The sequence below is a fragment of the Chenopodium quinoa genome, unplaced genomic scaffold, assembly GCF_001683475.1.
Source record: "Chenopodium quinoa cultivar QQ74 unplaced genomic scaffold, ASM168347v1, whole genome shotgun sequence".
In the NCBI taxonomy this organism is placed as follows: domain Eukaryota; kingdom Viridiplantae; phylum Streptophyta; class Magnoliopsida; order Caryophyllales; family Amaranthaceae; genus Chenopodium; species Chenopodium quinoa.
In genome coordinates this window covers 2,837,991-2,852,209 of record NW_018744537.1, presented here as the reverse complement: position 1 = coordinate 2,852,209, position 14,219 = coordinate 2,837,991, and the positions used below count along the sequence as shown (strand labels likewise).

The 14,219-nt window shown below is 36.7% G+C and overlaps 2 protein-coding genes across 3 annotated transcripts; both read left to right on the top strand.

Annotated features, from left to right (window-relative positions):
• The first annotated feature begins 2,278 nt into the window (after positions 1-2,278).
• LOC110698963 (protein MAIN-LIKE 1-like) lies at positions 2,279-4,716 on the top strand. The gene is made up of 2 exons (XM_021876467.1): positions 2,279-2,497; positions 3,505-4,716. The coding sequence occupies exons 1-2, from the start codon at positions 2,429-2,431 to the stop codon at positions 4,714-4,716; spliced, it is 1,281 nt and encodes a 426-aa protein (XP_021732159.1). The 5' UTR covers positions 2,279-2,428.
• A 2,886-nt stretch (positions 4,717-7,602) lies between these two features.
• Positions 7,603-13,770, top strand: LOC110698660 (phospholipase D alpha 1-like). Of its 2 annotated transcripts, XM_021876152.1 has the most exons (5): positions 7,603-7,940; positions 8,194-8,311; positions 10,681-12,580; positions 12,897-13,351; positions 13,462-13,770. In XM_021876152.1, the coding sequence occupies exons 2-4, from the start codon at positions 8,219-8,221 to the stop codon at positions 13,331-13,333; spliced, it is 2,430 nt and encodes an 809-aa protein (XP_021731844.1). In that variant the 5' UTR covers positions 7,603-7,940; positions 8,194-8,218; the 3' UTR covers positions 13,334-13,351; positions 13,462-13,770. The 2 variants fall into 2 exon arrangements, with proteins under 2 accessions (XP_021731844.1, XP_021731843.1); XM_021876151.1 differs by having other exon boundaries at positions 12,897-13,770.
• The last annotated feature ends 449 nt before the right edge of the window (positions 13,771-14,219 follow it).

Genomic DNA, 14,219 nt, shown 5'->3' with positions numbered 1-14,219 from the left:
TCGTAAAGATTGCATAATTTGTACTTTTAAAATTAAAATTTATTTAACTTTATATCGTGATATGCATGCTTCGTAAATACAAGTTGATATCTCATATCAATGAAATTTGTTAATATAGGGGTGGTGTTGTCTTTTCAGCAACTAAGTTGGGGGCATTTTTGTCAAGAAATTTGTATCTAATGAAATCCTTTATTCCACGCCCCATTTTGAAGTATATTGACGTTAACGATTCTTTTAACTGTGTGAATTGAATCCTTTCTCTTCATACTCCTCTCTCTTCCCAATCTGGAAAAAACTCCATCAATTGAGCAGCCCAATACAACCGTCGACGACTAGGCAGTCGGAGTAGGTGTAATCGTTAGATTTCGTAGCCAAATTCTGAGTTGAATTTTTGTTGGCAGTCGACCAGATTAACCTCAAGCTGGAACATAAGCTTCTTCGTTTTCGCTCTTTATTTGTTGTTCGATCAGATTAACCTCAAACGTCTACTCCATGTTTTCATTTGGTTTCTCTCCTCCTACTCAGAATAAAGTCACATAAAATCTTATTAGATATATCTGGAAATATAGTTTTATAATACCGATTTCAATTTTATAGTTAAAAAATATTAGAGTGTATTACTTTGAAATATGAATTAAAACATACTTCATATACTTTGTAATAATATATAACCAATTTATCTAAAGTGAACTTTAAAATTACCAAATAGCACATATAATATAATAAAATACTTCATACAGTATATAATAAAATAAAATAAACTTACTCTTTATTTGCCGTTAACATTATTCAGACTGCACCTCCATGTGCATGCATACACAGATACACTGATACACACACAAGAGGGATGTTATTATGTAGTCGTAAGGGAGTGTGCGATAATACTTTTGATTTGTTAATATTAATATTAATCTTTGTTATCTTTAATTCTTTATTGCATCAATAATTAATAAATATAATTGCAGCCTTAAACCAGCCAGCCAAAGGGATATGGCCAAAATATGGGCACGGACGCCATGCATGGACGGTGGTGTTAAGGTTAAACAATGACGGATAGAGGTGGGCACCGTGCCGTGCTAGGCCGCCACGGGCCGTGCCCGGTGGTGGCTCGTGCCATGCCGTGCCCACCAAATCACGTGTCGTGCCTCATTTTGGCACACCCCAGCCCGCGGCACGGCCCACGTGCCTGTCGTGCCGTGCCGGGCAGCGTGCCGGCCCAACTTTTTTTTTTTTTTTAAAAAAACAACTTGTAAAATAAGTATATTTAAATTAAAATTTTATTATTAATTTAAGTTTATGTTTTTGTATTATTATATTGTTAATGTGCTTTTATTATTAATTTATTATAGTTCTTTTACTCTTTATTATTTATGTTATTATTATACATATTTATTATTATTTAGCAAAAAGTAACAATGCACATAATTTAAAAATTTACGAGTGCGATAATGAGATTAGAGAGAATTAAAGATTATATGAGATTTTTTTTTTTGAGAAATAGAAATTATAAGAGAGTAGAAATTAGAGAATATGCGAAATTGAGAATAAGAGAGTATATGAGTTGTGGAAAAAAATGGAGGAAGAAGTGGAGTATTTATAGTAATTAGGATGCAAAACTAGCCGTTACTATAGCCGTTAATATGGCCGTTGGATAATTATAGCCGTTTTTAGCCATTAATAGCCGTGCCGGCGTGCCTCGTGCCGTGCCAGTGGGCCAATGTTCGTGCCAACCCGCCGTGCCCGTGGCGTGCTCGTGCCGTTTCCCAAAATCGGTGTTCACGGCATGGCCCACGGGTGGGCCGCCGTGCCGTGCCTCAGACGGACTCGTGCTGGGCCGTGCCCGTACCGCCCGTGTGCCGGCATGGCCCGTGCCCACCTTTAATGACGAATGTATCGTTGCCATTAGCTTAGGATAAGATTGATTCAAGCCATTTTATGTTAGCTAGTAATTTAAGTGACATTACTTCATGTAGTTATTAAAGGTCATTCTCGACCGTACAACTTCTTCCCAAACTCAAATGTGTTACGAGTATCCAAGCATGGGAAATAAAACGTGAAGTATCGTACATTAGTACTTTGTCAGTGTCAAATATGTCGCAACTTGCAAGTATTATACATCTTGGAGATTAGTGGAGAATTTATCTTTAGACTTTAAGAAGAGGGTTGTTAAACGTCGTTCGCATTTTACTAGGTGACGTTTACATTTTTTACATGAATTTCCTAAATTGCCCTCCGTATATAAATACTCGCTAAAGTAAGTTAGGGCTTTACGAGACATTTCCCATCTCACAAATTCACTCTTTGACACTTTCTCTCTGTAAAACCTTCCAAAAAATCAGAAGTTTTGGAAAAAAAAAATCAGAAATTTTTTTTTTATAAAAAATCCAAAAAAAATCTGAAATCTTGCAATCAAACGTTGAATCCGACAATGGCAGACCGACGGAGAATTAGGCTGACGTTTGGTGGTCGTGGCGGCGGCGTTAGCGGCGGCGAGCCGGTGAGTTTTTTGTTTTTGTATTAAATTTTTGAATTTTGAAAAAAAAAAAATCTGGAAACTGGACTTCCGCCCAGAAATTCCGGAAGTCCAGGGGAACTTCCGGAAATTCCAGGCGGAAGTGGGGTTTCCGCCTGAAATTTCCGGAAAATCCCCAGGACTTCCAGAATTTCTGGGCAGAAGTCCAGTTTCCAGGTTTTTTTTTTATTTTTTTTTTATTTATATGTTATTCCCCTTTTTTTCCTGTTTTTCCCTTTTTTTTTTGTTTTTTGTGTTTTTCTGTTTCCCCCCCCCCTTTTTTTATTATTTTTTTTTTTGTTTTTCCTTTGTTTTTTAATTTATGTTTTTCTAATTTTATTTTTTTTGTCCTCGATTTTGTTGATTTGGTGCATGTTTTAATTTGAAAATATTTGTGTCCTTCATTTTTTTTTTTTTTTTTTTGAAGTAATTTGTGTCCTTCATTTGTGGCTTTAAAATAATTTTTTTCTTGATTTAGTTTTGCAATAGTTATTGATATGTAATTTTTGTTGATTTAGTTTTACAATAATTATAGTTTAGCAATAATTCTTGATTTTATTTTAATATGTTTGTTGTTGCTATGTATTGTTATTGTTATGTAAATTTGGTTTGGTTTGTATTGGTTTTTGCTGCTGTTGTTGTTATGTATTATGGCTGTTTACTTAAATTGTTGTTATTGTTATTGTAATTGTTTTTTTTATTGGGTTGTCGTTGTTGCGTTTAAATTTTGGCAGTTTTGTGGTTAATTATAATTTTGATTTGGTCTGTTATTGTGTTGAAATTATTTGTAGTGTGTTAGTGTGTTGTTATTGTTAGTAGTGTATTAGTATTGTTAGTATTGTTAGTCTGCTAGTGTGTCGTTGTTGTTAGTAGTATTATTTGTAATTTTGTTATTATTGTTTATTTGATTTGATTTATTATAGTTTTGATTTGATTTTTTTGACTATGAATTATTATTGAAATATGATTCTGTACTTATTTTTTTAATGCAGATTGAGGGTTCTGGTCCTCGTCATGCAAGATCAAGACGTTTGAATGCGTCTGTTAGGAGGGAGTTAGGTGGTGCAGGACCTTCACATGCACCGTTTCAGCATGAGCAGCAGTATGGGACTGCTGGTGCTTGGTCGGGGGAGCACCAGTCACAGGGGAGCGCCCCCATGTATTCGTCTACTGGAGTGCCTTCATCAGATCGGGAGGAGGATGAAGATGGAGGAAGTCAATCTACTGGAGATGCACAGTACGACCCTCAGGATTACCGTACTGTGTATAGGGGTGACCATGGGAGATATGTTAGCAGTAGTGAACCAGGTCAAGCTTCTACCAGCAAGTCAGAGTCATGGTTGGTGCAGGAGCCGATGTCAGGTGGGCTTGAGGATGGTACCGTTATTCCGAGTTTTGGGGGTCACGTGTCTGCCTACATATGGGGTGGGCAGGAGCGAAACGTGCTGCGGTGTTTGAGCAGGACACAGTTGTGTTCTGAATTGGGTAACTGGCGCGCTCGTCTTCCGCCGGAGCACCTGGAACCGATTGATGGCACTGGTCTATCTCATTTACCCGGGATCATGTTCCGGCGGTTTGACTGGCCCTTAATTTCTGCTTTTGTTGAGAGATGGCAGCCAGACACGAACACGTTTCACATGCCTTTTGGGGAGATCACGATCATGCTGCATGATGTGTATCATATTCTAGGGCTTCGTGTCGACGGTTCCATGGTTTCCACTACTCCTAGCACGGACGTTTTACGGGACGCGTGCTCGGTTACCTTGGATATGACTGAGGAAGAGCTGAATGAGAAGTGCGGTACCAAAACCGTATGGCAGGGTAGTAGGGTCCTGACTGAGAGGATAGTGGAGTCGACCTTGGAGGCGCAGAGGCCCTTCAGTTTCCATTACAGGGCGTACCTGTGGTTAGTACTCGGCGGTTGTTTGTTTTTGGACAAGAGTGGAAACCGTACTCATCCTTCCTTCCTCAACGAGCTGTTTTTTGAGGATGTTCAGATTAGTGAGTACTCCTGGGGTTCTGCTGTGCTAGCATACATGTACCGGCAATTGGGTACAGCATCACGAAGAGATGCTGATTCTATCGCTGGCTGCCTTACGCTTCTGCAGGCGTGGATCTACGAGTACTTTCCGTGTTTCCGGCCTCAGCAGGGGACCTTGACCAGAGAGCTTGCTATTCCTCGTGCGTCCGCCTGGGATGTCTGATGTTTGGATGATCAGCAGGAAATTGCTCCGCAATAGTTGCCATGATGTTACGCGGTGCAACCTTAGACTTCGTCATGTCACGCACAACCTGCTTCGCATTCGGGCTCAACCCACTAATTTTACGATGACCCTCTGGATACGCAATCATTGGATGGTTGTGGGTCCCAGTTACATCATCTTTCGCCCGGATAAACCAAGTATTGGTGACGAACTCGTAACATATCTTGATGTAGAAAGGACAACCAATGCCCTTGGTTTTGGTGTCCTTCCGAATTGCGTTCTCAAGATCTCTCGGCTTACTCCTGCGTCCTCGGTCTCATCTTAAATATCGAACTGGTCGACCATCCCTCTGTTTGTTGAAAGACGATTTCACCAAAATAAATCCCAGATTTATTGCAACAGCATCCGCCCATGTAAATGCATCGTCAAACGTTAGAAAAATTGTGTCTGTCACAAAATGTGCACTGTAATTCACAACGTCACCGTCGTCTTCAACCTCCGAATCCTATCAAAATAACAACACAAATAAATAAAACACGCAAGAATTAGTATTTTAAATTTAACAATAATAATAACAATAATAATACAAATAATCATAATAATAATAAAAATAACAATAATAACAATAATAATATTAATAGTATTAATAGTAGTAATAATAATAATAATAATAATAACAATAATAATACTAATGATAATAATAATAACAATAACAATAACAATAATAATACTAATAATAATAACAACAATAACTACGTAATATTAACATATAATAACTAATATAATAATAATAACAACAATAGTAATAATAATAGTAGTAATAATATTAATAATAATCATAATCATAACAAAAATTTACAAAATTAACAAAACTAATATTAATAACCATAATAATAATAATAATAATAATAATAATAATAATAATAATAATAATAATAACAACAACAACAATAACAATTACGTAAGAAAAAAAGAAAAAAAAAGGGACATCCGCCTATTTTTTCCGGAATTCTGGGGGAGATCCGCCCAAAATTTCCGGATGTCCCCACATACATCCGGAAATTTCAGGCGGATGTACCCATCCGGATGAAATTTCCGGATGTCATGGGGGACATCTGGAAATTTTGGTCGGATCTCCCCCATGTTTCCGGAAATAAAAGGCGGATGTTTATTTACATAAAAAAAAAATTTCCGAAATACTTACAGATTCTTCCGTCGAATCCTCCGGCGTGTGAACGTTGTCGTCGTCCATCGTAAAACACCACTCCGTACACTTTTCTTTTATGCCCCGGGATTTTTAAATTCCTCGGGATTACCGTACAATGGTGGAACCGAGATTTTTTAATGCTCGGGATTTTTTTAACACAAGTGGTGGGGTCGGTAATGTTTTTATGTTGTCGGTAAATAAATTTACCCATGGTGGACCTTTAAATAGGTAAAATACCCACAAGGGCAAAAATGTAATTTCAATTAAAAATGTGAACGTCACCCAGTAATTTGCGAACGACGAATAGCGATTCAGCTTTAAGAATCATATGTTCAAATTTCCCCAACTACATATACTTGAAATAGTAGATTTCATTATTTTCCCCTCTACTTTGAAAAATTACCCGTCTACTTCAATTGATTTTTCATTCCAAGTATATACTTGTATATACTTTTTAGTACTTAATTTTACAACTTTACTTGATCCACTTATAGAAATTGGATTGAGCAAAGCTCCTTTGATTCATAGGTTGCCTAGGCTGGTATAAATTCGGCCATGCAGGCCAACTTTTGCGGCCCAATTTCAACAAAATAGCTGCAAAATCTATGTCATTAACAACTTAAAAAGAGGATATTGGAGTGGAGGGACCGTCCCTCCATCTCCCCCAGGAATGATCCACCCCTCCTATAATAGGAGAGGCACCCCCCTATCTTACCGTTTAAAAAAAAACAAAAAAACCCTTAACAAGATGTTCTTAATTGAAGGAAAATCAATGACTTGTATGATTCTATTACACATTTTTTTATCATTGTGTGTGGGGGAGGGGGGCATTGGTGAAACGATAGGATTATTGCTAGGCCCCTCTACTAGCTCGAATAACTAGATTATGGGCCCTGGTTACTACGGTAGCAAAAACAAATTAAGCTATACAGGAAATGTCTAACTCATACAAAGTATGTTTCTTCTTTCTTATCTTCGTATTTATGGTGCCATAAATTTCAAGATCATATCATGATGCTTGCATTACATATAATATTTGCTTATTTTAAGTAATTTGAATGTTTTTATACCATTGTAGTAAACTATTAATCAATTTTTTATTTTAATGATATATGAAGTACTTCGTATTTGATGATTAGTAGTTCATCATACTCGTATCTCCTAATTTTGAACCGATATATTATTGTACTTGTATATGATCTTATGTAACATAGGTTATCTAACTTCCACAATAAAACACAACCATCAAACAACTCATAAGGACAGGGTCATAGTTTAGTAGTTTACAATTGCCACTAGACTTATCCACGAGCCCAATTGAAATGAATTGATCCAAGCTCTCCTCAATTTGACATAGTTTTACCTAGCTAAAATTTCACTTGAAAGTCTCTCCCTCTCTCAATCTTAGGTTGAACATATATTCCACTTAATAAAACAATAAAGTGAAGGTTCCTTCAATTCAAATTTTAGCATTTTGCACAAATTTAAACAATGATACTTCGTATACATATTCTCAAGGTGGAGCGTGTGCCTTAATTGTCTTTATAGACTCTACACACAAGTAAGACACATACACTCGTCACACAATCATACCGACCATCAATTCCACAATACTGTATAATTCTATAACCGAACTAAAAAATTAGTATGCATCATGTCACTCGTCCATCCATTCATCCATCAAAAGAAACTAATCATTGATAATTAAAAATCAAAATTAGATAGATTCACACAATTAGTACAATTAGTCAATTACAAATTAACTTTACGTACTCCCTCAAAAATTTTAGACAATCCTCAAACATTTACGGATCTCTTTTAATTTAATTTTACATTCCTAAATTTTCTCTCTCCATTTTACGCGCAATCCACCCACTAAACCCCACCTTTTCAAGAGTCAAGATCCCATCTTTGATCTTTTCATTAATTTAATCGAACACATTCTCTTCACCTCCCCCTATAAATCCTCGTTTTTGTCAGATCTTTCATCATTTCATCCTCTTTCTATTTTTCTCATGTAATAATTCTAATTCTCTCTGTTTTTTATATTAAAATTTATTGTAATTATCATCCATTTTCATCAATGATCATAGTTGAATTACTTTATTGATCTTGCTATTTTGATCAACATTGATTTTATTTCATTTGAATTTTGTGTTGGAATTTTGATTTTGTGGGATTTGATTGGATTTTTCTGATGAATTAGATGATGGGGTTGATGAATTTTTGCAGATCATGAAAAACTAATTTGATTTTGGTTTTGATTTCAGTTGGACTTGAAAAAAAAGGTGGAAAATGGAGCAGATTTTAATGCATGGTACTTTACATGTTACGATTTTTGATGCTCAGGATCTTCACCATGGTAGCGAACCTGGTGTATTCCGCAAGGTCTTTCTCTCTCCTCTATATATAATCTACTTTATATTTTTTTGGCCTAAGGGTAATAATGTAGACCAGAATTGATCCCGAGTATTGGGTACCACCCGTCACGACTTTAATTTTTTATCCACTCCTCTATTTGTTGTTCAATATATATATATATATATATATATATATATATATATATATATATATATATATATATATATATATATATATATATATATATATATATATATATATATATTTTGATGAATTGGGAATTTGTGGTGTGTTTTTAATTTGGCCATCCAGATTTTATTTATTTATTTTTAATTTTTGTGATTCTGTGACTGTGATTAAATCTGAAGTTATTAAAGTTACAGTTGATGAAAAGATGTAAAATTAAAAAGGGGTCAACTTTTAGGCCCCATCATCCCTTGAGAGGAAGGTATCTGAAACTTCAAAGAATCTCCCATTAAATGTGCTTTTGAGGTTTTAAGTTGTCCTTGTATTAGAATCATGCTTTTTGTAAGGAAAAAGTGATAAAAAAAATTTAATCAATGCAAATATTTGGAAAATTGTTGATGGGATTTGTAGATGTAGTTGAATTTTGGCAAATAATGTAAAAAACATCAATAGAATATTTTTTGGCATCTGGATCTTGGGGTTGAAAGGTGAATGGTAGCTAAATAAAATTGGGTGATAAATTGAAATATGTAAAATGTTTGGCTTTTTTAAAGAAATTTTGATGGGTGTAAAAATCTTTAACCATCAACACTTGTTTGGTGGGTGCAAGGGCATTAAAATGGGGAGGAGTATGGAGAGATACATAGTGCCAAGAGATTACCTGAGGACGTCTTTTTGTTGTCAAGTTTAGTCTTTGTGTATTCTCATTTGGATGTTACATAATAGGGACTGCGTAATTAAACTGGAAAACATGCAGCTTTCGAAATACGGTGAATTATACTCGATAAAAAGATGTCATATGTTTATCTCAAACTGACATGGCATGTTCCAACTCTTTTAAGGCTTTGTAACAGTAAAATGCAAATAATTGTGTTTGACCATCTGATTTATTTTAGCACATAGAGATTGCTATAAAGGATAGATTGATGCATTGTAGTTCTTCCAATCCAGCCATGCTTGATACGCTGGTACTCTCTTTTATTTATATCCTTCATTATTTACGTTTTTACACCCATCACCATCAGCCCAACAGAGAAAATTGCATATTCAGCTGTCCTTAATACAACTTTTCGGTGAAGCCAATGACTTGTATCTTACTTTCCAATGTATTTCGAACTTTAGTTGTACAATGTGCTGATTTCTTCCACATGATTGGAAAACTTCCACTATGAAGAGATCTTAATTTAGAATGGAGTGGTATCCAAGTTACACTAAAATATGCATCGAAGACTGAAGTACAGTGAATTTATTAGATTATATATGTTGAATTTTGATCTGGTTGCCTTGTTTATCAGCCAATCTTTGCATTTCTGTGGCCTCTCATAGCTAATGATACACCTCAGGAGCTGGTCTAGCTTTGAGTAAAATCACCCACCTATAATACGGCTGCAAAAATTAACCACTAATTGCCTTATGCATATTATGTTGACTACTCTGTTAGTTTACTATCGTTTGTCTTTTTATCCAAGTCTGATTATTTAAAAAACTCATCTGCTTGTTTCTTTGGATTATTACTTGTTACTCTAAAATGTTGATGTATGATCACCAATCACTCCCAAAACCTTAGTCTTTGTGAATTAATCTTGTATGATTTATACTTCGTATCTTTAAACATGAATTTGTTGTTAATAGCTTATTTAGCTTTTATTTCATATCCCCTTGAAACATAAGTTTTCTGGACGACCACATATCTTCAAAACAAAAGGGCCTGTAAGATTCAGTTCCAAAGAGCATACATATGTTTTATTGTTTATCCATCAACATTTATGTACATCAACACTTGGCATTTGGGCAATCTTTTTGGAAGGAAACCCCTTGCTCAATTGTTCTTTATGGTGTTAAGACATTAAGTTGCCATAGGTAGTGTTCCTTCAGAATGCTGTCAGTCTTCCAAAACTCATTTAGGCTTTCTGAATAGAGAGTTCAGCTTCCAGCTTTCCAGGTAATGTTCCTGCTGCCGTGCACTACTTACATTGACAACTATCTGAACAATTCAAGAAGTTTGTCCAGTGATGGATCTTTTACAAATATATGGTGTAATATCATTATGTTATCTTCTCCTCTGTCTATTAATAATATAGTGTTAGACTCCTGTATTTGATGTTGTTCTGGTCAGGCCCTTTTTCTTCTTTTTACTTGTTTTCCTCTGTTGTGTACTTGTGTGTGCCATGTTGTATATTCTGATATATTGGCAAATAATTTGTTTGCAGCTTATGGCAAATATTGAGGAGTCTGTTGGTGTTGGGAAAGGAACCCCTAAAATGTATGCAACCATTGATCTTGAAAAGGCTAGAGTTGGGAGAACTAGAATGATAGAAAATGAACCTTCTAACCCCAGATGGTATGAGTCATTTCATATATATTGTGCTCATTTGGCTTCAGATATTATTTTCACTGTGAAAGATGATAATCCCATTGGGGCGACATTGATTGGAAGAGCATATGTACCTGTCGAGGAAATCATTGAAGGGGAAGAAGTTGACAAATGGGTTGAAATTTGTGATAAAGAGAAGAACCCTCTAGATAGTGGTGCTAAAATTCATGTGAAGCTGCAATTCTTTAAGGTTACCCAAGAGAAGAGTTTCAATCATGGTATTAGAAATGGAAAATATCCTGGAGTTCCATACACCTTTTTCCCACAAAGGAAAGGATGTAAAGTCTCTCTGTACCAGGATGCCCATATCCCGGATAATTTTATTCCAAAGATACCTCTTGCGGGTGGAAAGTATTATGAGCCTCACAGGTGCTGGGAAGATATCTTTGATGCAATTACTAATGCAAAACACCTGATTTACATAACTGGATGGTCTGTATACACTGAGATATTACTGGTAAGGGATTCAAGGAGGCCAAAGTCTGGTGGTGACATTACCATTGGCGAGCTGCTTAAGAAGAAGGCAAATGAAGGTGTGAGGGTCTGTATGCTTGTGTGGGATGACCGAACATCTGTTGGTTTATTGAAGAAGGATGGTTTGATGGCAACACATGATCAAGAAACTGAGGAATACTTCCGTGATTCTGAGGTACATTGTGTCCTGTGCCCTCGCAATCCTGATAATGGTGGAAGCATGGTTCAGGATCTACAGATTTCTACTATGTTTACTCATCACCAGAAGATTGTTGCGGTTGACAGTGCAATGCCTGGAGGAGGGTCAGAGCAGAGGAGGATTGTAAGTTTTGTTGGGGGTATTGATCTTTGTGATGGGAGGTATGATACTCCCTTCCATTCACTATTCAGGACACTTGACACTGCACATCATGACGATTTCCATCAACCTAACTTTCCTGATGGTGCAATTACAAAAGGTGGGCCTAGGGAACCTTGGCACGACATTCACTCTCGTCTTGAAGGACCTATTGCTTGGGATGTCTTGTTCAATTTTGAACAGAGATGGAGAAAGCAGGGTGGGAAAGATGTACTAATCCCACTGAGGGAACTTGATGATATTATACCTCCCTCACCAGTGACTTTCCCTGATGACCCTGAGACTTGGAATGTTCAGCTGTTTAGATCAATTGACGGTGGTGCTGCTTTTGGTTTCCCTGACACACCTGAAGAGGCAGCCAAAGCAGGACTTATAAGTGGTAAGGATAATATTATTGATCGAAGCATCCAGGATGCTTATATCCATGCAATTCGCCGAGCTAGAAATTTCATATACATTGAAAATCAATATTTCCTTGGAAGCTCATTTGCATGGGAGCAATCAGATGATATCCAGAATGAGGAAATTGGTGCCTTACATCTGATCCCCAAGGAACTCTCCTTAAAGATAGTTAACAAGATTGAAGCTGGTGAGAGGTTCACTGTTTACATAGTTCTTCCAATGTGGCCAGAGGGAATGCCGGAAAGTGGATCAGTTCAGGCTATATTAGACTGGCAAAGGAGGACAATGACAATGATGTATAAAGATATTATTGATGCTCTGCGGAAGCAGGGTAGCGATGAGGATCCTAGGAACTATCTGACGTTCTTCTGCTTGGCCAACCGGGAGATGAAGAGGAGCGGTGAATATGAACCTTCAGAACAGCCTGAGCCTGACTCTGACTATGAAAGAGCTCAGCAGAACCGACGATTTATGATTTATGTCCATTCAAAAATGATGATTGGTATGCTCTTCACATCTATTTTCTTCTTTGTTTTACCACCCCCCTCGCCCCCAACACCCCCCCCCCCCCCCCACCCTTCCCCTCTTCTCTTATTACATTACCACAGTTCAACCCTTGGACATTTATTCCACCAAAAAAGGTAGAATGTCGATTATCACTCTCCTGTACGTCTGTACAACCATTGCACTTTAATTTATGGATATTATAGTTTAATTAGATGATTATTTTCTATAGAAACCTCATAGCTAAAAACCTTTCAAACTGTCTGTGGAACTAGTTTCTGACTGCTACTTATATGCTGTGTTAAAATCTGTAGTTGATGATGAATACATTATTGTTGGATCTGCCAATATCAACCAAAGATCAATGGATGGTGCAAGGGATTCCGAAATAGCCATGGGGGCCTACCAACCATACCACTTGGCAACTAGGAACAAACGAGCACAGGGTCAAATTCATGGATTCCGAATGGCCCTGTGGTATGAGCACCTTGGCATGCTTGATGACACTTTCAATCAGCCTGAAAGCAGCGAATGCGCTGAAAAGGTAAACCGAGCTGCAGATAAATACTGGGATCTTTATTCAAGCGAATCTCTTGAGCGTGATTTGCCTGGTCACCTGCTTCGCTACCCTATTGGTATATCTAGTGAAGGAGATGTCACAGAGTTCCCAGGCTCTGAATTCTTCCCTGATACCAAAGCACGAGTGCTTGGTACTAAATCTGACTATCTTCCACCAATCTTGACTACTTAAGCTAATCCATTCTGAGAGGTAACAACCCTTTTACTCATGCTATTGTGAAACATACCGGGATTAGGCATAATAATAAAGCTGTGTTTTTTAGTAGGCTGGTAATTCAAACTTTCTACTGGTGTATTCAGGTTTTCACAAGGAGTTTTATTTTCATTTTCCAATGATGTTGGTAGTTACCAAATCTTTGTTTGAGTCGACTTGCCTTCGTAACAGATCTCTAAGATTGTTAACTATAGAATCTGTATAGGCTATCGACGTATGTACTTTGTTGTGAAGTTTTTCCCCATTTTGACTTATTTATACTAAGATGAGGCAACAGGCTATAGTTCATTAGCTCGTGCTTTGATTATGGATTCAGACAGTTGTTTCAGTTTGCATCAGTGTTGTTCTGCATTTGAAAAGCATCTGTATCATTTTGGAGTTAGTTTTTCGGTAAATCTTGAGGCTCGTTAACATTAAATCAAGCTATTGTGGTTATGGTGATTGATGTCTTGATGATTCATGGTCATACATGGCAAATATTCTCCATGTGTTTAGAATTAATAATCACATATTCTTTTAGAGTTTCTGGTAACTTATAACAGTCACCTTTTTCTAATCATAATTTTGAAATAAGAACTACTCCTAACTGTAAAGATTGTATTATTACTAGAATAATATAAATCAACCATAAAAAGTTGTGTTTTGTGGAACTATTCTAAAGTCTGTACGAAGTAGAAAGTACTCTTTATCACTTAGATCAACTTTTATATGTGGCTGACTACACTGTGTGGCCAACCATTATAAGGGTTATTTTGTTAGTGCTATACGGGTTACTTGGCCAGGGATTACTCGGTCGGTCAGGGATTACTCGGTCTGGGTTACTTACTCGGTCTGGGTTACTCAC

Coding starts and splice junctions, on each gene's coding strand:
- LOC110698963 (XM_021876467.1), top strand. CDS start 2,429: ATGGCAGACCGACGGAGAATTAGGCTGACGTTTGGTGGTCGTGGCGGC. Junction 2,498..3,504: donor GCGTTAGCGGCGGCGAGCCG/GTGAGTTTTTTG, acceptor TTTTTAATGCAG/ATTGAGGGTTCTGGTCCTCG.
- LOC110698660 (XM_021876152.1), top strand. CDS start 8,219: ATGGAGCAGATTTTAATGCATGGTACTTTACATGTTACGATTTTTGAT. Junction 8,312..10,680: donor AACCTGGTGTATTCCGCAAG/GTCTTTCTCTCT, acceptor ATTTGTTTGCAG/CTTATGGCAAATATTGAGGA. Junction 12,581..12,896: donor CCATTCAAAAATGATGATTG/GTATGCTCTTCA, acceptor TAAAATCTGTAG/TTGATGATGAATACATTATT.